This window comes from Tursiops truncatus, chromosome 18 (assembly GCF_011762595.2).
Source record: "Tursiops truncatus isolate mTurTru1 chromosome 18, mTurTru1.mat.Y, whole genome shotgun sequence".
NCBI classification, from domain to species: Eukaryota; Metazoa; Chordata; class Mammalia; order Artiodactyla; family Delphinidae; genus Tursiops; species Tursiops truncatus.
Genome location: NC_047051.1, coordinates 34,659,160 through 34,686,300, shown reverse-complemented (window position 1 = coordinate 34,686,300; position 27,141 = coordinate 34,659,160). Strand labels below are relative to the sequence as shown.

Sequence of the window (27,141 nt, the reverse complement as noted above, 5' to 3'; positions counted from 1 at the left end):
GCCTTCCCACTGGGTCCTCATATAGCATTTTCTCGGTGCTCCAGCATCTCTGTTGTCTCTTTCTCTTCTTATAAGGACACCAGTCTTATTGAATTAGGACACCACCCTTATGACCCCACTTAACTTCAATTATCTCTTTAAAGTCCCTATCTCCAAATGCGAGTCACTTTGGTGATTAGGACTTCAACATAGGAATTTTAGGGGGACACAATTCAGTCTATAATGGCAACCAACATATACTACTAACATTCCATTTTTCAACCTCTTTGTCTAAAAATATAATTTTCTTGAGTACATGATCTACCTCCCAAGGAATTTCAGGAGAGTTTCACTAGATATTTTGTATTTTAAAAAATTGATTGCCATCTTTCCAGCCTCTTATATTGAGTTCCTCAATAACATTGGTGACCTCTAAGATGCCACCATCCTTTGGGTAACAATTCCTGTATTGGTCTGTGTAGACTAGTTATATAATGGTAACAAATTGACACTCAAATCTTAATAAGTTAACACCACAAAATCTGTATCTCATTTATTTTACATATTGTTATTTGGGGACTGGAGACTGAAGGGAGAGGTAGTGTGTCTAATGCACGCAGTTTCATGAAGGAACCACCACAAGAAAAGAATAAGTATCTTCCTCAAATGGCATAGCAGAGGGAGACAGATACTAAAGAATTACGGGTAAGTTTTATACTACCTCAGCATAGAAGTGAGTTATTATGATTTCTACTCATATCTTATTAGCCAAAGATAGTCATACATCCTCCCATGTAAGGGAAACATAAGGTGGTGAATAAAATATTTGCAAAACATTAGTTATAAAATTTAAAGCTTGGAAATCAAAAGAGTACTCCAGGTCCTCCAATGTTATATTTGAGTATTGTTGTTTAACAAGGCCACCTAGGAATTATTTGATTTCATAGGAGAATTTTTCTGTTTGACTTTGTAATTTCCTATTTGATTAGCGCCAAAACTCAGTTATGTTCCACATTAACTTGTAGAGTTCCCTTCAGAAAAAAATAATCTCAATAGTGGTGTTTTACTGCCATATGGGATATTATTCAATGCTATCTAGCCTAAGAGCTTTTTTTTAACATTTCTTATCATTTTCAAAAATATTTTTTGGAACCAACTTTAGCATCTTCCTGATTCCCCCTCTAATTGTGTTGGATAAAAATAATTGACATGCTTTATGAGTCATGTTTTTATCATTTTCGTCAAGATACTTTGAAAGGATTTACTGTCTCTATTGAAACATTACCTGATTGGAGAGATAGCCCCTAACACTGCAAATGTTTTATTTCTTTGCATAAAACTTATGCCATCTGACTGATCAGAATTTATATATACTGACTGGTCATCCTCTAATATAATAGATATACCATAAGAGTAGTGACTCTTCCTGTTTTCTAAAACTGTATATCCCTTGATTAGAAGCGTGTTTGTCATATAGGAGGTACTCAATAAATACTTGTGGTTTTAAGGAAATCATTCAGTAACTCAGAAGACAAGCCTATAATTTAAGCTTTGCTATATGAATTTTAGTGTAATACAGCAACAGCAGGTCTAAATTTCAATGATATCTTCTTTAATATCTTGAAAGTTGAATTTTTGAAAGTAAAAGAAATGAAAACAAAAGTTATCCATGTTCAATGGCCTAGGCAGACATGTATTTTACAATAATATCTCACAATACCATATACAGACTGTCCAGAAATGCTCCGAAGTTCACCAATGTAATATCTAAACATTAGCTTGACTAACTGATGACTCTTATCAAGATTGTTCAATGTGTGTTTCCTCACTTTCTAAGATTAGGGGTTTTTTTAATATTGAAACTTTATGCTCTTAAGATACATGACTTCATTAAAGTTTATCCAGCTTTTTAACTGAGAAAAGAGTATATAAAATTTATTGTAAAGATTGTCTCTTATATAGTTGGCTTTGACATGAGGTACTAATTTCTAAGCCTTTATCAACTCTACAAAATAAATTCTGTAGAACAATGTTTTACTTGCACAAACAGGCAACAAGGAACTCATTTCTCCAGCTACCTTAACTTGTCCTCTTGCCACAATAAATCTTTGTGTTCTACAGGGACTCGTTTATTCCTTGCTCTTCTTCATTTATGTTGATATGCTTTCAAATTCATGCCGACCTGCTTAGAGGCTTGTTTTGAGGATGACACATTTCTTATTTTTGCTGAGAAGAGTGTAAGAAGGATTAATATAGTCCTGCATTCAAAATTAATGTAGTCACATGCCAAAAACTGGCTAGAGGTGCCCCTCAACTTTTCAGTAACCACTTATGAAACTTGGACACGATAATATTCACATAAATATTTCCAAGCAACGTAATATCCATGGGAGCTCATGAATTTAAAATTTTCTCAGCTATTTCTTTTAAGGAACTTATACTTTGTATTTATCTCCCTGACTTTCCTAATAATATTTCATGGTTGACAGGAAAACTGCCATGTTGCTCTATTAACACACTGATTTTCACTTTCACCTATGGCAAGTAAGGTAAATGTTTAAGATACTGCCAACTTTACATTATATAATGGATTTTCCATGGGCAAAATGAAATTGGAAAGTTCTCAACTACTCAAACACATTGAAATAGGCATTTTTTTTTTAGGGAAAAATTGAAGGGATACCCACTAGAAAATATCTTACAAGAAGTGGCTATTAAATTGAATTCAATTCACATATGTATCAGTTTAATTCAACAAATAATTATTAGAATTTATAGTTTTATAGCATTTACTTATACAAACATTTTACATATTATATGGGATAATAATCCAAGGACCTTTCCATGACACACAATATCAGTCATGATATAAAGTTTACCGGCCTCTCCAGTTTATTCTCCTTCTAATGACCTTATTTTCATTTACCTTGCTGTACTCCTCTTTAGAGCCCCTAAATAATCTGTCTTCTTTCAGGTCGAAGACTTTTACATACTACTACTCTCTAAAGAACATGCCTTTCCTCCATCTTTTATCTGATTCATACCTGTTTGATTTTCAGGACTCATCTGGGAAACTTTTATTCACTGTCCAGACTGAGTTAAGTGTTTTTCTTCTGTGCTCAATCATCACCATATACATGTCTTCATAGAAGGATTTTGTATGTCACATTGTAACTTGTTACCCCAGGTAGACTCTTCTATCCTTGAAAGCAGTGACTGCACGTTGTATTTAACACATTTCTTTATTCAGTATTTTGGGGACTCATTTTCTATGTGAAGTTCTTAAGTGGGAGAGAGATATTTGCAAGGCTGTATGAAAAAGTTCAGCCCAAGCACCAAAAGATTCACCAAAGTTAATGACAAAGAAAAGAACTAGAAGAGAATATTTCCCATTTCATTGGTTAAAAAAAAAAAGTTGCCTGCTTTTGGTAAAGATCCAATGACCATGAAAATGTGGAGCAATTCTTTACAATAAAATTTAAAGGAAGTTTAAATGGATGCAAATGACAGGGAAAAACTAGGGGGGGAATGATATGTGATATATTAAAAAAACAAGGTCATATGTTTATCCTTAAGCCAGCTTCTTTCACTATTGAGTCTAGTACTACATGGTTTGTGGTTGGAGTAAAAAGAATTTGGTTGCAATACAATCGAAAGTTGCAATCAGAGTTTAGTTTTGCTTTCCCATTTGTCTGATAAACTTAGTTTAGTAAACTAAGTTCACTATATTGTCTCTGCGAATCGGGGAATCATTAGTAAATTCTTGCCCCAGTTTAGGCATTTAAAAATGCTTGCAGAGAGTATGATTCAATGAACTGAATAAATGATTCAGATGATGAATTTTGTTCTTAACCTTCAAGATCATGCTGCCTTCCCACTAATCAAGGCTAAGTAAATCTTACTATATTCATGAAGATTAAATTGTTGAGATTGGGTTTTAGGTACTGAAAACATATTGTCCCTACTGTAAGGTATGTGAAGTGGGTCTGTGAAGCCAGACCATGAATTAATAATAAATAGAAATGAGACAGGTGATGACCAGGATGATTGTCACATTCCCCTCAGCCTGCCTAAACATTAGACAGGTTTCTTCCTGACTATAGGTCCCAACCTCCCTTTCCTTAGAGAATTTACTTTAGAAAACTTGCAAGCCTTTCTCTGCCTCTTTGAGATGTAAATCTTCTTTCAGCCTCCTGCCAGGGGTTTTACAACCCAGGAATGTCTTCATCCAGGACCTTGGAGTCACCCTTTGAAATGTAATTACTGAGAAAGATAGGGTCTCTGTCTTGCAGTATCTGGGGGGGTGGGGGTGGGGGCGGTGGGGGGGAATAGAAACCTAACTTTGATAAGCACCAAACACCAATTAGCAAACACAGATGGCCTACTCACATTGACCAACCCTCCTTTTTCTGTTAGCTCACCACAGAATTTAAAAATCCCCCTGCCTTTTGTGTCAGTGAGATTGAGCTTAATCTCTCTCTCCCCTATTGCAATAGTCTTAAATAAAGTCTTCCTTGCCTGTTTAATTTGTCTAGAACAATTTTTCTTTTACAGTGATGATATTTGCATTGTATCTGTACTATCAATCTTTCAAATGCAGCTTCTTAATACAATGATAAATATAGAATATCTTTTGCTGATTACACCACTGAAACACAAGTTTCAACTATAATGATCAATTATTTCTAATACTACATAAATTATAAAATCAATATGCTCATTGTTATAAATTAATATATGCTTCCTGAAAAGAAATATCATAACCTAATGTTCTCCTAACACAGTCTATGATGACATCGAACAACTTTGATGACAATTATATTGTAAGTTCATAGAGAGATACTACAAAATTTAAAATGACCTAAAATGAAACCCTTATCAAATACATATAGAAGGAAACCAATGAAAATTATTTAGAATTTACTATAGTCCAGATTCATGTAATTTTCTTAATTACACTTCAATGATATGAATTTGACATAAAAATGTTTAATAAGATATTAAATATGGCCTTGGATATTTTATAGACTATGACATTTTCTACAATGAAATCACTGGCTTTTGATAATCTGGAGCTTACGTGCAATGTTGCTTATTGCAATTCCTTTCCATTGGCAATATTTTCATTCAGTGTTTCCTGGAAAAATAAATCTCTCTGTAGTAACTTTCAGATTTCATATTACATTTCCCCCTATTTTTCCTCTCTATATTAAATATTTTGTTGAAATATAAGTTTGTATTACCTCAGAGGTATATTAATCACAACAAGAAAATTCTATTTTTATTTATCATACTATTATTTTAACTTCTTAGGCAAAAATATTTTGGAATGATTTCAATATTTATCCAATATAAACTAAGATTGTTGAGTATCAGGACCCTGAGAAACCTTACAAGTAATCAGTCTCAAATATTTGCCAACATTTACATATTGTTTTCCCCAAGAAACATTGTCAGATTCTCTGTTGCGAGTACATATACCCAAAACGGCAATACCAAGAGAAAATATAGGTTACAAAGACTAAAATTCTCTGTGCTCCTTTTCTAGTCACATTTAACCTTCCAAGTTATCTTCATCATCATACTGACCTTTTCAAAGGCACTTGCTCTTCCCCCTCTTATTTCACCTCTGCTAGGATTTTATTCACATCACTGTTCAATGATTTTTAATTTTCATTCTTTACTTTGGAACAGTCTCTTCACCCTTCTGACAGACATGTTCAAAAGTGTCTAAATGGATACACTTTTAACCTTTTATTGCTCTCAAGTGGATGTCCCATTTTCCTTTACCTCATGACCAAACCTCATGAAAAGAAGCCTAAGCACTCTGCCTCACTTCCCTGTCTCTTCCCATGCATCTCTATATGAGAATCCTTCCCTCTCACAACACTCTAATTAATACTTTATCTTTTAAAAAAAATGTACACCACAATCACTCTCTCGAAGGACACTAACATACTCTGAAATGTCAAATGCAATGCCTCTTTCACTGCCTATATCCTACCTGGGGAAGCTTGACAATTTGGGTCAAGGAATTAAATTTCTAATTCTCACATTTCCACTTCAAGGAAATAACCTCCTAATATTTTCCAAAGAGGGTACTAATTGCCAACATTGTTTGCTTCCCGTTGCTAGTCACCATTCACTTAATCCTGCTTTTTACACATTTTAACTCCTTAAATTTAATTGCCACATCATTCTTTTTCCTCTGCCAGTAATTTACAATGTAAATTTTATTTTGTCTCATAGATATATATTCTTCTTGATATACAGAGGCTTCGTGTGTTTATTTTCTTCCTTTTCCCCCTTCACCAAAATAATATGCTATTGCTTAATTATAGTCCCTGTCAGGAACTTCAACCTTCTTCTTTCATGTTAGTAGATTTTACTGTACTTCTCCTAAATTACAAAATGAAAAGTTGGTTATTTCTCCAAATTTAGTTTCTTCAATTTGATATTTTTCATTAAAGTGGCGGAAGTTTTCATTTTTATTCCAAAATGACACATTTGTGTAGAAACTGCTGCTAAAAATCAGGATATTATTATATAGGATAAACGTGTTTGAGTTATCTGTACTGTGGAGCATAGCATCTCTGAGAAATTCCAATGTTTATCTACATTCTTCGAATGTGTTGTCCATTACCTTAATGCATCCTTTAACTCTCTCTGTGTCTGCAAGCCATCTTAAGGTTCCTAGTTCCATGGTTGCTTCAAGGTTTTACATGTGTAAATAGGTGAAACGCACATCTAAAATATTAACCTAAGTTTTTGTGTATTTTTCATTCCCTAGAAACATTTTTTCTATTCCATTGTAAACTCTCAAGCTGGTAACTGCTTCAGGGTGTTACCTTAAAGGCTTATGGCAGACTAAAGAATTAGGCTGCATTCTTTCTAGCTGCTGTCTTTGAAAGAACTAAGTTCTTAACTTTAATTAGGAAGATTTTAAGAAATAAAGGATAAGACAAAGCATTTATGGACATAGAAAATATCTCTGAAGAAGCAAGAAAATTACTCCTATATTTTCATTCTACTGGTGATAAGCCATAAAGAAATTCCTCAGATTAGATACACAAGGATAAAAAAGTTTTTAGAGACTTCAGCATTATGTCTGGGTGATGAGACTGGGCAGCAGCACTGGAGAGAGAGCAGAACCTAAAGAGGAAGCTAGGTTGGCTTACAAAAGAATCTCTGCAAAATTACTCTACAGCAGCAGCAGGTTTTAGATGTTAATATTCCTAAAGATTGAGTCAACACATACACTAACAATAACATATGATTTTATAGACATACATACTCATCCCCTATTCCACTTCACTCCATTTCCCCAAACTTGACATGATCCAGACCAAGGAGTATCCTCCCAAAATAGGATTTACATTATCTTTAAAGTAGATCGAATGGAGGCAGGAATTATGCCTAATCATAGACAATGAAGAAATTATCTTTATTTTACTCTTTGGATGGAAATTCATTTATGCCATATGCTTACTTCCTTGAAAATATGACCTCTTTTTCTTAAGCTACTTCATCTCCATGATTCATAGAGTAAATATCTTAGGTGCCTTTTAGGCAAACTTTGCAAAATCATTAACAGGATCTTGACTCCGTCTGATTTCAACTTAAATTTGAGTTGCAATTGTAAATGTGTGCATGTGAGTGTGTGCATGTGTGCATATGTGTATAATCTCACTTTACTTTCAAGATAGCCATGTGAGGTACATATGAATGGTCCCATGTGGCATGTACTATAACCAAATCTCAGGGATTCTAAATGGTTTATACAAGTAGTAATTTTGGAGGGAGGATTCAACCCTGACTCTATAACAAAACACTCCATGTTTCATTAAGTCTATGGCAGCACAAATACTTAAAATAATTTATGAATTTTAAAAAGTCAAGTTAACTGTGAAGACTTGTCCACTGCCTGAGGGCAGCAGCTGCCCCTCCTTCAACTGGATGGTGGTACACAGTTTGCATTTCCCATGAACTCTGTGTGAGCAAGCACATCTGGTCAGCTGGCATCCTCAAGACTGATGTGTGATCACCCAAGCAGCTGATGCCCATGCTTAGGCTACCTCCTTCCTCTTCCTGAAAGGTCACTGTTATCCATGCCTTGGAAAAAAGAGGGGCACAGCAAGTGTACAGCATCCTCTTCCTACAACACAATCCAGGAGAAGTCCCTGCATGGGATGAAAGGAAAATGAAATTACACCAGAGGACAAGATACATGTGGGCTCCCAAACACAACAAGAAATGGAGAGAGGCTAAGGGCATTTCCCTAAGCCCTTTGCTCTACACGAATTATTTAGATTTCCTTTAGAAAAAGTTTCATTTTGTAGAGGATTACTTTTGACGTGTTATTTTTTTTCAACTAATTATAGTGGTAAGGGAAAAATACATCATTAATAAGAATTCATGTCATAAATTCTCTCAGCAGTAGTATTTTAATTGTTAATGTATCATAGCTAAAAGATTAAGATACATCACAAGTGACCAGGAAATCCAAGGTGACAATTAAAATGCTTAGATAATTGTAATGCGTACACACATATACATATAAACACTTACAATCCCCCTGCCTCACACACATAAAACATTTAGAGCTGAAAAGAGCAAAACCGTCCCTAAAGCATTTATTTATTAAAAGCAGAAGGTATGTCAAAGGCCAGTTGTAGCTTAACTGCCATTTTGGTGGAGTGATAAGCTGTTTTGCATGTGTGAAAACTGTTGCCTTTCAAATGTAATTATGCAGTTAAAGTTACAACAGATAAAATAACAGATATAAAACAACTGAATAAAAAAGGTCTGTTTCTTTATATGTTATGTAATATAATTCTTTTTCAGTATCTATATACCTAAAAATTAAAATGAGACATAAATTTGATGATTACAATTCTCCTTTTGTTTTAATAAACTTTGAATTTTAACAAAGTTGTAGATTTACAGACAGATTTACAGAGTGTTTCTGTATACTCCTCACCTAGTTTACTCTTTTGTTAGCAGCTTTTATTACTAAGGAGAAGTTGTTAAAACTAACCAACGTTGGCACATTATTCTTAACTAAATTCTGAACTTCATTTGCTAGTTTGTCCATTAATGTCCCTTTTCTATATCCCTTCCAGGATACCACACTGCATTACAGGTAGTGTTTGGAAGGTTTTTCGACTATGAAGTTACTGGAAGCCACTACTCTACCCTCACACTCTACAAACCTTTGCATATTTTAGTCTTTGAAATCGAGTCACTGAGTACAGCCCGTGCTAGCAGAGTGGGGGAGGATTTAGCACCATTGCCTGTAGGGGGATTGCCAACGTCAATTTTTTGGAATACTTCTCTATGGAAGATTGATCTCTTCTCTCATATTTATTTATTTATTCAGTTATTTATATCAGTGTAGATTCATGGATATTTATTTTATACTTTGTGTTATAATTCACTTCACTATAAATGTTATTAAAAACAAATGCTATTAATTTTGTTGCTCAAATTGTTTCACACTTGGCCATTGGAAGCTCTTTCAATTTTACTCTTGTGTCCCTTTCACATGTCCTTCCATTGTTCTTTAAATATCATGTCCATATTTTTTGTCACAATAAGATACTTTTATCTTATCTTGTATTTTCCCTGGTAAAGCCCTAAATCCAACCAGTATTCCAAGAAGCTTTGGCTCATTTTGTTAGAGAATGGTGTTTGAAACTAAGTTCTGGACATTGGTTGTACTCATGGCTGCCAGGATGTCCAGTCCTTTTTTCTTATCCTCATCAATTTTTTAATTAATGTAGTTGATCTATGATGGTAAATTATTGTTTTAATCTGAAACTGTAAATGGCAGAGGGTAATTAATATGTATTTAGAGACATTGAAAGTGGAAAGTGAACTTAAACTATTTTGTGCAATGGTCCAATTCATTTAATTATTACTTCACTTATAGTTAGTGTGAGGTTCTCCCCACCAAAAAAATATTGGACTCAAAATTAAAGTATGTAACTTCGAGTCTCAGATTCTGTTCTCTTGAAAACTACATCACTTGAGCAGCCAAAGAGTTACTGAGGGAATTACAGTTTATCCAGTTGAATATTTCTAGTTTATAAAGTGTTAAGTGTGGGTAGGAGAGGTTACTTGCACACTCATGGCCACGGGCCAGGTTATTGCAAAAATGAGACTGGATTTTAGGCCATATAGGTTCTTATTTAGTTTACTTGTCACAAAACAAAACAGCACCTAAATCCACTTTTCTGACATTATAGATGATGTTAACTCTATTGCCTACATTTTAGAGTTGTTTTAAGAACAAATATTGAATGAATGAATAAAAATTCATATTAATGCAATATTCAACTATAATATAATTACCCTCCTTATATCAAAACATTGGTTTATACATCCAAAATGAATGAGAAAATTAAAATGCGTGGAGTGACAAATATGCTCCAAGGATTTTATATGCATCATTTAATCTACTTCAAGAAAGTGTGATTATCATCATTTTACAAATATGCAATTTTCAAGACAGAGATTTTAATTAACTTATGCAGGGTCATTCCTCTGGTAAGCTGCAGTAAACCAAACTCAGATTTTTCCCACTTCAAAACTTTCATTCTCTGCATTACTCCAGGATTCTCATTTCCTTTCTTTAGGATATGTGGTATAGAAATAGCTTAATGGTAGTAATCTTTCTACTTTCAATAAACCACATCTTACTTTTTTTATTGCTTATTCATCATATTTGCTCTGTATTATAGTTATTTATGAGCAAATTTCATCTCTCTTTGTCAATTATCTGCTCCTTACAGGCACTTCTTCATTATATTGAGGACATGATAAGTGACTGTTGGAATAAATACATGTTCTTCCCTACAAAAAGAAAAGCAGCAAGTAAATTAAAATAAAGTGAAATAAGTCCCAAGCTGACTTTCTTTTTTTGCTTAGTTAATTGTTCATGAAAAAGTAGGAAATTTCTGATTTAGTGGATATTTTGGCAAAGAAGGTTTAGATCACTTAAATGCTAATACAATTTTTAAAATGAACTCTCAGTTATTACTATGCATATTGTTTGAATCAGGATATTCTGGCTAAATACAGCTGAAAGCCAATTGAAGTTTGGTAAAATGATACTAACAGAAACCCCAGAACTGGGCAGTCTCGGGGCTCTTTGACACATCTGTGACGGCTTCAAGGACCTGGGTTCTTGCCTGCTCTGTTCATCACTGCCTTGAATTCCATCCCCAGGTTTGTCACCTAGTATTTAAAAGATCACTGCATCAGCTTCAAGTTTTGGATCACCTCACATGATAATATTCAAAACAGTAAAAGGTGGTGGCAAAAACAAAGAGTTTTCTCCCTATATAGCTCTCATTTTCATCAGGAAAATAATCGTTCTAAACATCTTTCAGTTGTCTTCCTCTTACATCTTATTGGTGAAAACTGGGTTTTTCTAAAACAATAACTAGTAAAAGGGAATATGATTAGCTGAAGTGGAACAGTTCACATCCAAGATTGGGCATACTGTTATACAAACAAAAACAAAATCATGGTAGCAAGGAAGAAGGCATGATTGCTATGGGATAGTGATCCAACAGTGCTTGCCACAAGTGTATCCAGGCTATAAATCCCATCTACATTGTCAAAGGATACAGCTGAGGCCAAGAAGCAAAGTGACAAATTAGAGAGCTGGCATGACTATAGAAGTGAGCAGAGAGCTAAATTCCAATATCCCAGGCTGTGGTCTGGCTTACCCAAGATACTAGTGTTCTCTGATAGGTTTGATGATTTTTCTCCTCAGGAAAATGGTGGCAACACCCCAGTTCTAGAGCAAGATTATGGTGATTGAGCAGTAGGTAGACCCGAGTTAAAACACAACAACGTTGTAAATCAACTATACTTCAATTTTTTTAAAAGAAGGAAAAGTGAGGGGAAAAAAACCCAACACGAATTTAGCCTGCAGCTGGACCTAAAGGTTGAAGAATGGTCAGCTACAAAAAGAGGGATATTCCCCCCCAAAATACATTCTTGGTTTTGATTTTCTCACGTATTGTGTGGGGTTGTGTTGCTAAGCTGAATGGTTCTATTACCTGTAGTAAAACAAGGTTAGTCCCAAGAATAATGACACATTTCACAGAATAGTTATCTTCCTTGGTATTAATGAATATCAGATACTATACACGTATATGAGCTTATTTATTCTGTCCAACAATTTGTGAGGTGGCTTTTACTATCTCTATTCTTTAATTGGAGAAAATGAGACCCAGAACATAAATAGTCCCAAGGTCAAACTGTAAGCAATGAGGCCCCTGTTCTGTTGAATTCCAAAGCCTGTGCTTTAACCCAGACACCATACACCTCGTATTTACAGCTTGTCAAGCTCTGATTTACAGGAGTTGTAGTTTCTTATTCTACTAGAACTTAATGGAATCTGCTAATGAATCTAATGGCTTAAAAACCAGACAGCCCATCTGTTGGAGGACTGTAGAAGGCTGTGTAGATAGCTGCTGTCCTGTAAGGTCTAGCAAGCAGTTGACTTCACCCCATTTAGATACTCTCTAGAAAGATCATCTCAAAAACATGGAAGTTTTGGAAATTTCTGTGAGCAGAAAGAACAAACCTGAACTGTCATTTTGAGTGGAATTCAGAATTGTTCAGTAGAGCCCAAAATGAAATGTGTGTGTCTCATTTAAAGAAGGACCTGAAATATCATATTTAATCAGCACTTTTTAAGCAGATGGTTACAGTGCTAGGCAGAAAAGTAAGCATGTCTTAATTTATAGGTATCTTTCAGCAGAGAAAAATATACCTAAAATGTTAAATTATTTTTCTATATCAATTGTATGAATGTGAAATAGTTCCTGGGTACCAGTCTTATACTCCAAATTTGAAACACACAAAAGGGACAGAAAAAATTGAAAAGTGCTTAGAGAAAAGATGATCTCAGCTAAAGGTAGAATGGTAAGTTTTGCAAAGCAGCATTTTAAACATGAATTTGTGAATGTGTCTACCAGAAATTCAAATTAGCTGTCCCATTTCATGAGTCTGCAAGTGTCAGGTTTCAGAGAAGCATATGTCAAATTTTGAAGAATGGAATGAACTAAAGAAATTATAACTACACAAGAAATACTAAACTTAATACATATGTGAAATATTTTATTACAATTCTAATTATCCATAAATTATTAAGTATAAGAACATAATTAAATGAAATAAAAAATATCCTATAGAAAATATTCATTATTTTCAAAAAGTTTGATATTTGCTATCCAAATATTTCATAAAAGAAAGAAAATTATTTTTAGGAATTGTTTATAATCCCTGGAAGTAAAAGTACCTATGAAATAATAGTATAAGTTTTTAAAATAATTTTACATGGAATTATTACAGGGAAGCAGCTTCTTCTCTTGACCTTGAAATGAAAGGCAATAATAATCAGAATAATAACTACATATTAAGTACTTTCTATGGGCTGGATGTTTTCTAAAGGAGATGATGAATTTCTTAAATATATGACCTTTGTTCAGTAATGTTAGAGATTGTGTTAGTTATACATGATAACAATAGCTAGCTATTACTTATTAATTTAAGCATTTTAAACAGATTTTCTCTAATAACTAACACTATCCTTGTAAGTATTATTATTGAATCCACTTTATAGATTAGGAAATTGACATTTAATGGGATTGCAAAATGTACCCAAACTAAGTAATAGAGAATATGATTCCAGCATTCCACACCCTATAAATTAAACGATTAAGCCATATAGCTATTTATATCACTTGATTTGAAGATGAACCACTCAAAATCTAGGGTTAGACAGCTATCTGAGAGACAAATTTAAAGATAGGCTAAACCTGGTATATATTCCCAGAGAGTTTTTAATTTATATTAAGACAAATATTTGTCATGAAATGAAATGCAGAAGTTTTATGAATTTATAGGCCAAAACAGAGTAGTTAAAATAACAAAATGTGTGCTTTAACCCCCTATACACACTGTGGTAACAAATTAAATTTCCGCCATTATCAGAATAATTTTAGTAGCTGGTAGAAAGTTCAGGAAATGGTTATTAAAGCACTTCAGCCCCCAAAATCTAACTTCACTTGTATCCTCATAGGGCCTAAAATCTCCATTCTAAGTCACTTTTTTAAGGCAGTGATGGTCATAATTAAAATTCAATTTAGCAAAAACAATATTTTAGATGGAATTGTATTTAGGACTATGGATCTAAAATACAGTGAACTTAGTAGTGCCCTAAGTTTAAGTCTGGGGATTCTTTACCCTATGTACATTCACTCACTTACCTGGTGATTTGATCCAGTCCCAAAGTTAAATATGAGAAATAGACAGATGATCCCCAGATTTATATCTTTAGTCCAGATTTCTGCACTTAAATATAGATTCACAGCCAATGTGTAATTCTACATAGAAGGCAAAAGATGGATCTAAATAAACATGCACACAACTGATTTTCTGATCTTTCACCCCCCACCACCAATTTTCTTCTCTCACAGTGTTTCTCCATCTCACCTTTTGAAAACTTATACTCAGTAGCTCAGACCAAAAAAACCCTGGAGGTTGGGTAAGGGTTACATTTAATTTCTTTCCCTCTTTCTCATACACAAACCACCCTTAGATATACATTCTATTTCTCCTCCAAATGAATCAGAATACTCCAACTTCATTTTCAATACATATCTAGAAACTGACTGCTTCTCCCTACTTCCACCATCTTCTGTCATCCTCATTAATATAATAGCATCCTATTCTATGTCCCTGACAGAAGAACCAGAGTAATTTTATTCAAGCATAAATCAGATTTTTTTTATCTGGTCAAATTCCTTCAATCACTTTTCCCTTTGCTAAAAGCATAAGACAAAGTATACAAGTGGATCCTGTTGTATATTTTCTATCCCAGCCCTAGAATCAACCATTTCTGCAAAGAGCTGGCTCTTTTTAATAGAAAGCAAAATTTGAATGCTGGGTGTGTTCATTGCTACTACAGTGTCATTGCTTCTAGGTTTTCTTGGTAGACAGGGCTAGAAAATATCTGGATTCTAATATATCGTTAAATTAAGATATTATTAACATATATTTTAATTATATATATATATATAAATATATATATAGAGAGAGAGAGAGAGAGTGTAAACCATGTTTATACATGGGTACACATGAATTCTAGAGAATGACACAGGGAAATTAGTGAGTTTATAGCAGCAAAAGATATAGGAGCAGGCAAGGTTGATGTCTATTTATAATAATCTTGGGAAACCATGGGGTATTAAATGGATTTCTCATATCTGAGAGCAAAGAGTGGTATCTAGGTAGGAGGAAACCCATAACAATGTGGGATGTACCCTTTTAACACATATTAACCTTAAGAAAACTGACTGATTATGCTAACTTGGGAATGTTGCTCTGAATCTAAGCGACATACCCTTGCTAACACTTAACATGGTGAAATACTTTTTTCACTTGTTCATTACACTCCTTTTAAAGGCTCGTGAGATTGGGCCCTCCCAAATAATTCAGAATAGTCAACTTCTTCTTAAAGTCACTTAGTAACCTTAACTCCATCTGCAAAGTACCTTCACAGAATTACCTTCATTAGTGTTTGATGGAATAACCAGAGGATGGAAATGTGGGTGGGGAGGTGGGGGAAGGAGAGTCATTATTAATCTGCCTACCAAATATTTCAAATGACCCTATTCCAGTTCTGGTCAGAGATCATTGCCCCAAGCATTGACACCTGACAAAAAAGAGCAGCACATGTAAATAGTGATCAGCATCTTAAGACTTTTCATCTATCACCTGGTAATAAAACCTTAGCTAATAATCACCTATGTTTCATCCTTTCCAACAATGTTTAACTTGAATCTAATTGTGAGAAAACAAACAAACAATATGGAGAGCATTTTGACAAACAACTGGCTTGGACTCTTTAAAATTCATTATCATGGAAGAAAATGAAAATGGCTGGTACTCATCTCAATTAAAGGAAACTAAAGAGACAAGCATTGATTAGAATGTTCTCTCTGTTCCATTAAAATACATTATGTGTGGGTGGGACAGATTGTCTCTTTGGTTCATAGTTCTTTGGATCAAGAGACTCATTTCACAGAAAAATATCCATGTGAATGGGAGAAAAAGAGTATGGAATACAGGTATGCCCCACTCTTCTAAAGTTCAATTTATGCCACTTTACTTTTACAAAAGAACTACATTGGTATCTGTTTTCACTAATGGAAAGAAATCCAAAGAGGAGTTTAGCTTTTATGAAAAAAAGTTAATTGCTTCTTTCCCTTATATCATTTCTACTAATGAAAATTTTCATTGGAACCCTCTACTTTCAGATAATAGGGGAAAACTGTACTATTTTTTCAGCAAGAAAAAAGGCAAAATTATAACCTCTGTTTTCAGAAAATAGTATTAATTTGGGAAGAATGCCTGATAATTATTGAAATTAAATTATTAAAATTATTTTAATTTTTGTATGTATCTACACATCCTCAAATAATATTTTAACATTATAATTTTAAACCCTAAAATGAAATCTTTGTTATATATCATTAATTTTTAAATGACACTTTAAATCTCTGACTAACCTGTTAGTTGATATCTAGAATTTTCTAGGAGAGAATACAGTTCAGTCTTCAAGCAGAGATACCCTATAAAATATTTTCCTGTTTATTTCATATTTATTAATTTCCCTTGAATATATTTCCACAAATGCATCTTAAGTATTTCCTACATCTTGAATATATCCTATCTGTCATAATATATTTTCAAACAAGAAATTTTGGTGGGGGCTTGAGATATTAATTCTCGTATTTATTCTGAAATTTTTATCTATTCATTTAGACCCTGACTGTCTCTATTACTATGTGAGCACTTCGTTTGATATATTTAAAGTGAACATGAGAAGCAGAGAAAAATAGTTACAAATAAGTCAATATTTTGAACATGCCTTTTTTCTAATTTTAAATTACCCATCAACTTAATGTATGACTTTAAGTCTGTATAACTTTAAACTTATATGATGTGGAATTTAGTAAAGAATCAGGACAAGCTGTATTTCTAGTTAATCAATTTCTACTATGCTGAAGAAGCAGAACTATTTCAAATGAAGTACCAGAAAAATTAAGTTATATTAAATCCCCTAATATTCGAAAAATCTAACGTACAATATTAAGTTCTTTTGGTCTCTCACCAAAGCTTTAAAAATATAACAATTCTTACTGTATTTAATTTCCTACTCTTCTATAAGGATACGTATTTATTCCAAATTCTGCCATTGTGTCTTTTTATTCTATGATGACATTTTCATAAATTAAGGAAGGGAATTTCACTACACACTTAGGTAAACACAATGCTGGTATTTAAAATCAGGCAACATTTGCATGAGTTAAGGTGAAAATTATCATGGTGATAATGAAGATGATAATAACGTTGATCCTGCTGCTGTTACTGCCACTTGTTACAGTTACTACTACTACTAATACTACTTTATCACTGCATTCTCTTCTTAACTCTAAAATTGAACTTTGTATTAAAATCCCTAAATGGTAAAAATGAAACCAATGCCAAAATGAAAGGAAAAAAGAGAAAAAGAAGAAATAAGGAAGGATAAAAGAGAAAAGTGGTAGAGGGAGACAGAAGGAAGATGACTGTATCAGTGATAAACTGGGCTTAAGAAAACATTTATATAGACCTACAAGATGGCAGAGGAGTAAGACGTGAAGATCAACTCCCTCCCCACAAATACATCAAAAATACATCTACAAGTGGAATAACTCCTACAGAACACCTACTGAACACTGGCAGAAGACCTCAGACTTCCAAAAAGGCAAGCAAATCCCCACATATGTGAGTAAGGCAAAAGAAAAAGAAACAAAAGAATAGGGATGGGACCTGCACCTATGGGAGGGAGCTGTGAAGGGGGAAGCGTTTCCACACACAAGGAATCCCTCTCACTGGTAGGGAGCGTGGTGGGGGAAGCTTTGGAGCCACAGAGGAGAGCGCAGCTACAGGGGTGAGGAGGGCAAAGCTGAGAGATTCCTGCATAGAGGAATGGTGCCAACCAGTACTCACCATCTGAGACAGTTTTCTGCTCACCTGCTGAGGCAGGTGGGGGCTGGAAGTTGAGGCTCGGGCTTCATAGGGCAGACCCCAAAGAGAGGACTGGGGTTGGCTTCATGAAGACAGCCTGAAGGGGTCTAATGCACCACAGCTAGCTGGGAGGGAGTCCGGGAAAAGTCTGGACGTGCAGGAGAAGCAAGAGACCATTGTTGCGGGGTACACAAGGAGAGGGGCTTCCTGCTCTGTGTACCCACAGGCAGCAGAGCACCACCTAAGCAAGCTCCAGAGATGGGCGCAAGCAGTGGCTATCATCTCGGACCCCAGAGGCAGGCACAGACCGCTACTGCTGCAAATGCTGCCCCCAAAGATACTGTGTGCAAACGCAGGTCACTACCCACACCTTGTGTGAGCCTGTGTAGCACACCACTGCCAGGGTCCTGTCGTCCAGGGTCAACTTCCCTGGGAGTTGAACATTGCAATGTCATGCTGGGCTCTGCCACCACAGGCATGCCCCGCATTCCAATTGTGACTACCATATCCTTCCCTCTCCCTGGCCTGAGTGAGCAAGAGAGCCCTAATCAGCCACTGCTTTAACCCCCTCCTGTCTGGTTGGCAACAGACGCCTGAGGGTGGCCTACATGCAGAGGTGGGGCCAAAACCAATGCTGAACCCCAGGAGCTGTGTGAACAAAGAAGAGAAAGGGAAATCTCTCTGTGCAGCCTCAGGAACAGCAGGTTAAATCCCTGCAATCAGCTTGGTAAACACTGCATGTGTGTAATACCTGAATAGACAATCAGTGTTCCCAAAGTTGAGGCAGTGGACTTTGGGGGAAACTGTAGACTTGGGGTTTGCTTTCTGCATTTGATTTGTTTTTGGTTTTATGTTTAGTTTAGTTTAGTTTTTAGTGTCTGTTTTCATATGTGGGTTTATTTATTGGTTTGGTTGCTCTCTTCCTTTTTTTTTCTCTCTCTTTTTTCTGAGTGTGTGTGTTTCTTTCTGTGATTTTGCCATTTAATTTTGCTTTTACCATTTGTCTTGGGGTTCTGTCTGTTCGCTTTTTTTTTTCGTTTTGTGAGTGTGTGTGTGTATGTTTCTTTGTGTGATTTTCTGTTTTGCTTTTACCATTTCTCTTGGGGTTCAGTCTGTACTTTTTTTTTTTTCTTCTTTTTGTGAGTGTGTATATGTATGTTTCTTTGTGTGACTTTCTCTGTTTAGTTTTGTTTTTACCATTTGTTTTGGAGTTCTCTCTGTTTGGTTTTATTTTATTTTTTTTTTCCTTTTCTTCTATGCCTTGCATCTGACAGGGTCTTGGTACTCCAGCTGGGTGTTGGGCCTGAGCCAGTGAAGCGAGAGAGCCGAGTCCAGGACACCAGACAGACTCATGGATCACCAGAGACCTCACCAAGAGGTCTCTGGTGATTCATGTAATATTAATCGGTGACGGGTCCCCAGAGATCTCCATCTTAACACTAATATGCAGCTCCACCCAATGGACAGCAAGCTCCAGTGCTGCATGCCCCATGCCAAACAACTAGCAAGACAGGAACACAACACCACCCATTAGCAGAGAGGCTGCCTAAAGTCATACTAAGTTCACAGACACCCCACAACACCACCAGACATGGCCCTGCCAACCAGAGGGACAAGATCCAGCCCAACCCACCAGAACATGGGCACCATTCCCCTTGCCAGGAAGTCTACACAAGCCACTGAACCAACCTCACCCACTGGGGGCAGACACCAGAAATAAGAGGAATGATGAATGTGCAGCCTTGCAAAAAGGAGACCCCAGGGCTTCCCTGGTGGCGCAGTGGTTGACAGTCTGCCTGCCGATGCAGGGGGCATGGGTTCATGCCCCGGTCTGGGAAGATCCCACATGCCGCAGAGTGGCTGGGCCCATGAGCCATGGCCGCTGAGCCTGCACGTCCGGAGCCTGTGGTCCACAAGGGGAGAGGCCACAACAGTGAGAGGCCTGCATACTGCCAAAAAAAAAAAAAAAAAAAAAAGGAGACCCCAAACATATTAAGTTAAACAAAATGAGAAGACAGAGAAATATGCAACAGATGAAGGAGCAAGGTAAAAACCCAACAGATCAAACAAATGAAGAGGCAATAGGCAGTCTACCTGAAAAAGAATTCAGAGTAATGATAGTAAAGATGATCCAAAATCTTGGAAATAGAACAGAAAATACAAGAAACATTTAACAAGGACATAGAAGAAATAAAGAGCAAACAAACAATGATGAACAACACAATAAGTGAAATTAAAAACACTGTAGAAGGAATCAATAGCAGAAAAAATGAGGCAGACGAATGGATAAGTGAGCTGGAAGATAGAATAGTGGAAATAGTGGATAGAATAGTAGAAATAAATGCAGAAGAGAAGAATAAAGAAAAAAGAATGAAAAGAAATGAAGACAGTCTTAGAGGCCTATGACTCAACATTAAATGCACCAACATTCGAAGTATAAGGGTCCAAGAAGAAGAAGAGGAAAAGAAAGGGTCTGAGAAAATATAAGAAGAGATTACAGTCAAAAACTTCCCTAATATGGGAAAGAAAACAGTCAATCAAGTCCAGGAAGTGCAGAGAGTCCCATACAGGATAAACCCAAGGAGAAACATGCCAAGACACATATTAATCAAACTACCAAAAATTAAATACAAAGATAAAATATTAAAAGCAGCAAGGGAAAAGCAAAAAATAAACATACAAGAGAATCCCCATAAGCTTAACAGCTGATCTCTCAGCAGAAACTCTGCAAGACAGAAGGGAGTGGCAAGACATATTTAAAGTGATGAAAGGGAACCTACATCCTACAACCAAGATTACACTACCCAGCAAAGATCTCATTCAGATTCAATGGAGAAATTAAAACCTTTACAGACAAACAAGAGTGAAGAGAACTCAGCAACACCAAACCAGATTCACAACAAAAGCTAAAGGAATTTCTCTAGGAGGGAAACACAAAAGAAGGAAAAGACCTACAATAACAAACCAGAAACAATTAAGAAAATGGTACTAAGAACATACATATCAATAATTACCTTAAATGTAAATGTATTAAGTTATCCAACCAAAACACACAGACTGGCTGGATGGGTACACAAAAAAGACCTGTATATATGCTGTCTACAAGAGACCCACTTCAGACCTAGGGACACACACAGACTGAAAGTGAGGGGACGGAAAAAGTTATTCCATGCAAATTCAAGTCAAAAGAAAGCTGGAGTAGCAATTCTCAGGCAAAATAGACTTTAATATAAAGACTATTACAAGAGACAAAGAAGGACACTACAAACTGATCAAGGGATCAATCCAAGAAGAAGATAGAACAATTGTAAATATTTATGCAACCAACATAGGAGCACCTCAATACTTAAGGCAAATGTAACAGCCAATCAACAGTAACACAATAATAGTAGGGGACTTTAACACCTCACTTTCACCAATGGCCAGATCATCCAAAATGTAAATAAATTAGGAAACACAAGCTTCAAATGACACATTAAACAAGATGGACTTAAGTGATATTTATAGGGCATTCCAACCAAAACAACAGAATGCACTTTCCTCTAAAGTACACATGGAACACTCCCCAGGATAGATCATATATTGGGTCACAAATCAAGCCTTGGTAAATTTAAGAAAACTGAAATTGTATCAAGTACCTTTTCCGACCACAACGCTATGAGACTAGATATCAATTACAGGAAAAAAACTGTAAAAAATACAAACACATGGAGACTAAACCATATGCTACTAAATAACCAAGAAATCACTGAAGAAGTCAGAGGTAATCAAAAAATACCTAGGGCTTCCCTGGTGGCACAGTGGTTGACAGTCCGCCTGCCGATGCAGGGGACATGGATTCGTGCCCAAGTCTGGGAAGATCCCACATGCTGTGGAGCGGCTGGGCCCGTGAGCCATGGTCACTGAGCCTGCTTGTCCGGAGCCTGTGCTCCACAACAGAAGAGGCCACAACAGTAAGAGGCCAACATATAGCAAAAAAAAAAAAAAAAAAACCTAGAAAAAAATGACAGTGAAAACACGATGACAAAACCTATGGGATGCAGCAAAAGCAGTTCTAAGAGGGAAGTTTACAGCAATGAAATTCTACCTCACGAAACAAGAAAAATCTCAAATGAACCCCCTCACCTTATACCTAAAACAATTAGAGAAAGAAGAACAAAAAACCCCAAAGTTAACAGAAGGAAAGAAATCATAAAGAAATCAAATTTCTTCATAAAAAAGAAATCAAAAAATCAGATCAGAAATAAATGAAAAAGAAATGAAGGAAATAACAGCAAAGATCAATAAAAGTAAAAACTGATTCTTTGAGAAGATAAACAAAATTGGTAAACCATTAGCCAGACACATCAACAAAAGAAGGGGCAAGGCTCAAATCAACAGAAATAGAAATGAAAAAGGAGGAGTAACAACTGATACTGCAGAAATACAAAGGATCATGAGAGACTACTACAAGCAACTATATGCCGATGAAATGGACAACCTGGAAGAAATGGACAAATTCTTAGAAAAGTACAACCTTCCAAGACTGAACCAGGAAGCAATAGAAAATATAAACAGACAAATCATAAGCACTGAAACCGAAATTGTGATTAAAAGTCTTCCAACAAACAAAAGCTCAGGACCAGAGGGCTTCACAGGTGAATTCTATCAAACATTTAGAGAAGAACTACCACCCATCCTTCTCAAACTCTTCCAAAATATAGCAGAGGGACAAACACTCCCAAACTCATTCTACAAGGCCACCATCACCCTATACCAAAACCAGACAAAGAAGTCACAAAGAAAGAAATCTACAGGTCAATATCACTGATGAACATAGATGCAAAAATCCTCAACAAAATACTAACAAATAGGATCCAAGCACATTGAAAGGATCATACAACATGTTTAAGTGGGGTTTATCCCAGGTATGATATTCTTCAAAATATGCAAATCAAGCAATGTGATACACCATATTAACAAATTGAAGGATAAAAACCATATGCTAATCAGAAAAGATGCAGAAAAATCTTTCAACATAATTCACACCCATTTATGATAAAAACTCTCCAGAAACTGGCATAGAAGGAACCTACCTCAACATAATAAAGGCTATATATGACAAACCCACAGCCAAAATCTTTCTCAATGGTGAAAAACTGAAACCATTTCCTCTAAGATGAGGAACAAAACAAGGGTGCCCACTCTCATCACTATTATCTGACATAATTTTGGAAATTTTAGCCACTGCAATCAGAGAAGAAAAAGAAATCCATATCAGAAAAGAAGAAGTAGGGCTTCCCTGGTGGCACAGTGGTTGAGAATCCTCCTGCCAATGCACTGGACATGGGTTCGAGCCCTGGTCTGGGAAGATCCCATGTGCCGCGGATCAGGTAGACCCATGTGCCACAAATACTGAGCCTGTGCTCAAGAGCCCTTGAGCCACAACTGCTGAGCCCACATGCCACAACTACAGAAGTCCACGTGCCTAGAGCCTGTGCTCTGAAACAAGAGGGGCCACCACAGTGAGAAGCCTGTACACTGCAACGAAAGAGTAGCCCCTGCTCCCCACAACTAGAGAAAGCCTGCAAACAGCAATGAAAACCCAATGCAGCCAAAAATAAACAAATTAATTAATTTAAAAAAAACAAAGTGAAACTCACTTTTGAGCAAATGACATGATACTGTACACAGAGAATTCTAAAGATGCTACCAGAAAACTAGTTGAGCTAATCAACGAATTTGGTAAAGCAGCAGGATACATATTAATGCACAAATTGCTTGCATTCCTATAACTAATAACAAAAAATCTTAAAGAGAAATTGAGGAAACACTCTCATTTACCATTGCAAGAAAAAGAATAAAATATCTAGGAATAAACCTACCTAAGGAGACAAAAGAACTCTATGCAGAAAAATGTAAGTCACTGATGAAAGAAATCAAAGACAATACAAACAGATCGAGAGATATACCATGTTCTTGGATTGGAAAAATCAACATTGTGAAAATAACTGCACTACCCAAAGCAATCTACAGACTCAAGGCAATCCCTATCAATCTACCAATGGCATTTTTCACAGCACCAGAACAAAAAGTTTTACAGTTTGTATGAAAACACAAAAGACCCCAAATAACCAAAGCAATCTTGAGAAAGAAAAATGGAGCTGGAGGAATCAGTCACCCTCACTTCAGACTATACTACAAAGCTACAGTGATCAAGACAGAGTCTGCAGTGTGTGTACCATTGGAAACTGAACACATTTCTGTTGGTTTTATTAACGTGATAGGTTTCTAGGGAGGGCCTACTAAATAACTATGTCTAGTTTCACAGTTACAAATAAACTACAATGTAACTTTGAATAAATTAAGCTCAACATAAAGGAAGGATACTGATAGTTGCTACTACCCCTTCCTTGAGGGGCTCTTGTAAAGCACTGAATAAAGTAACAGAGGTTTATATGCATGCATATATTTTCAATGATATTTGTACACACTTAAAAAGAACTCTACAGAATGCATTATAAAAACCTTGATGCTGTGTGTCCCTAGTTCCCAGCTCTCTCATTAAAACTATTTAAATGAACAAAATGTTATCTATTAGGATAGCTATCACAGTACTCCAAATACTACTGCTTGCAGTACCCTGTCCCAACCATTTGCCTTCCTCTTCCCATTAGTCCTTAATTCAGAAACCCCAGAGATTTGTTCATTAATTTATGAACACATTCCTTCATTCAGCCAAGAAAATTGATTGATTCCTTACCAAATTTCAGGCACCCTTCTTCAGTATGTTTTATAGGTATGTTCAGGAAACACAGCAGTGATTAACACAGATGAATATAGCCTCTCTCGAGCTGAGGGGATAGACAAAAGTAAAGAAGCAAATATAAAATCATAAATATAAATACATAAATAAAAATTGAATAAATGGGCAGAATAACTAGTATATCAGGTAAGTGATGGAGAAAAACAGCAAGCAGGGAAGGGAGATGGAGATTGTTACCTGGTAGGAAGAGGCTGTGATCTGAAATTAAGTGATCACTGAGGGTGTTCTAGGGAAGATAAAATTTAAGAGGGAACCTAAGGTTGTGAGAGGGAGCAAGGTACATATCTGGGAAGTAAATAGTACAAGCAGAGGGAACAGTCAGATGGAAAGGCAATGAGGCAAGAGTGGGTTTGGAGTATCCAAGGAGCAGAAAGGATGTCAGTGTGTGGAAAACAGAGCGAGCAAAGTGGAGAGGAGAAGGAAACAGTCAAGAGGCCCAGATTTCTAGGGCTGTGGAGGCACTTTGAGGACTTTACTTTTCCTGTGAAGAAGCCATTGAAGAGTCTAGAGTGACATGATCTGACTTATGTTTTAACAGGATCTCTCTGGATGCCATGATGATTAGAGACTGCAGGAGAATAAGGACAAGCCCCAGAAGACCAATAGTTGATCCAAAAAAGTGATTTACTCAAACATGCGCCTCCTCCTCAGTGAGGACGCAGAGCAGGGATCGGCAAATATTGGCCACAAATCAAATCAGGTGCTCAGCCTGGAACTGTGTGGCTGAGAGCTAATAATGGTTCTCACGTTCAGAAAGTTTGTTGAAGAAGAAAGAGGAGGAGAAGTTACAGAAACTGTATATGGCCCACAGAGCCTAAGATATCTAAAATCCAGAAAATGCTTTCCAACACCTGATGGAAGGCATCTGGCTGGTAGGAGGTCCTCAGCAAAATTTGGAAGAGGAATACATGAGTCAGTTCCTGAAAACACTATAAAGTGATAGGTGTCAAGAAACATTTATGCCTTCACCCTTAATCTTCACAAACGATGCCATTTCCATTGAGCTATTGAAAAATATATTCTGGCTTTCAAAACAATAAACCAGAGGGCATTTTCTCACATATGCAAGGTCATAAACAACTGTCAGCTAAAGCTGAAATAGCAACAAATCAAATAATAACAAACATTTTTATAGATTTTTAAACCTTACAAAGCATTTTCATTATCTAATTTAATCCTCAAATCAACGCCATGAGATAGTTATTATTTTCCCATTAGAAATGACCACATGTTAAATGCTTAGTGATTGCTGAAGAAAAGCTGAAATCTTGAGTGTTACCTCTATTAATGCCAAGGTTGGGTGTTTTCCCATGGGAACACTGGATGCTAAAATCACCAGGGATTTTCAGCTCAAGATGGCAGACTAGGAAATATGTTTACTTTCTGGTCCTCCTGAAACCATATTTAAATAAAACTGTAGAAATACCAAAATTCATCAACCAATAAAAGCCAAGACATTGTGGAAGTCATCAACCACAGAAAGATTTCAACATATTTCGAGAAGACAATGAAATGGAGGGGCCATGAATAAAATAATGAAGAAAAGATTACCCTAAGTAGGGTCTGCACAAAGCCAGTCAGCTTTTGCTGAGCTCTGTTTATACTAAAGGGCAGACGAAAGAAGAGGGGCTGAAAACAAGGAGACAAAAGTCATTTTAGGAAAAACAGTTCATTTAATGAGCTCCAGGGAACAGTCAGCCTGCTACCATACTCACTCATGTATTACAGTGGATTGTTGGTAAGCAAGACAAGAAAACAGGGAACAAACAAAGAAAAATCAAGACACTGTTTCTTACTGAACTCTTCTCAAATGAGATCAGGAAATTATGGTTCAATACCATAGCTGTAAATCATTTCTGCTCTTGGAGAGGTGAGAAAGGGCTTATAATATTTACCCTTTTTTTTCAGACAGAATTTAGGTCTGAGCAAAAGCTTTTGTGTCCTCCAACCTCAAAGTTTATTGAGGATGGAAGTTCAAATTTGCTTTAACATACCATAAAAAGAATCTCATGAGCAGAGGGTCAAACTACTTTTGGAATATATGACTTATGCCCAGTGTTTTTCTAAATAGATTTTAAACTAAAATATATAAATTTTTACAGATCTATATGATTCTGGGTTCTGAAACTTCTACATGTTACATGCCTGATATATAACACACAATGTCAGTCCCAGGAGAGAGAAAACACTCCAATGAAGCAAGCCAAAGAAACAAGATTCGAACAAGGTAAAGTGATGTGTAGACCAAGACCAGGATTTTT

The 27,141-nt window shown here is 36.0% G+C and overlaps 1 protein-coding gene across 20 annotated transcripts in view; it reads right to left on the bottom strand.

Moving 5' to 3' along the window:
- Window positions 1–2,708: 2,708 nt before the first annotated feature.
- LOC109551851 (uncharacterized) overlaps window positions 2,709–27,141 on the bottom strand; it is a 61,773-nt gene continuing 37,340 nt past the window's right edge. For 6 of the 20 annotated variants that reach the window (XR_012327698.1, XR_012327703.1, XM_073795281.1 and 3 more), the window contains 3 exons: window positions 24,818–24,908; window positions 14,268–14,384; window positions 2,709–8,159 (listed from right to left, as the gene is read on the bottom strand). Coding sequence is in view for 5 of the 20 variants with exons in the window: in XM_073795276.1 (XP_073651377.1) it covers window positions 24,860–24,908 (49 nt within the window). In the remaining 15 variants the exon portion in view is untranslated. Of the gene's footprint in view, window positions 8,160–11,098; window positions 11,218–14,267; window positions 14,385–15,736; window positions 16,635–18,057; window positions 18,224–24,817; window positions 24,909–27,141 lie in introns of those variants that run through there. The other 14 variants (XR_012327700.1, XM_073795273.1, XM_073795278.1 and 11 more) reach the window with 9 other exon arrangements.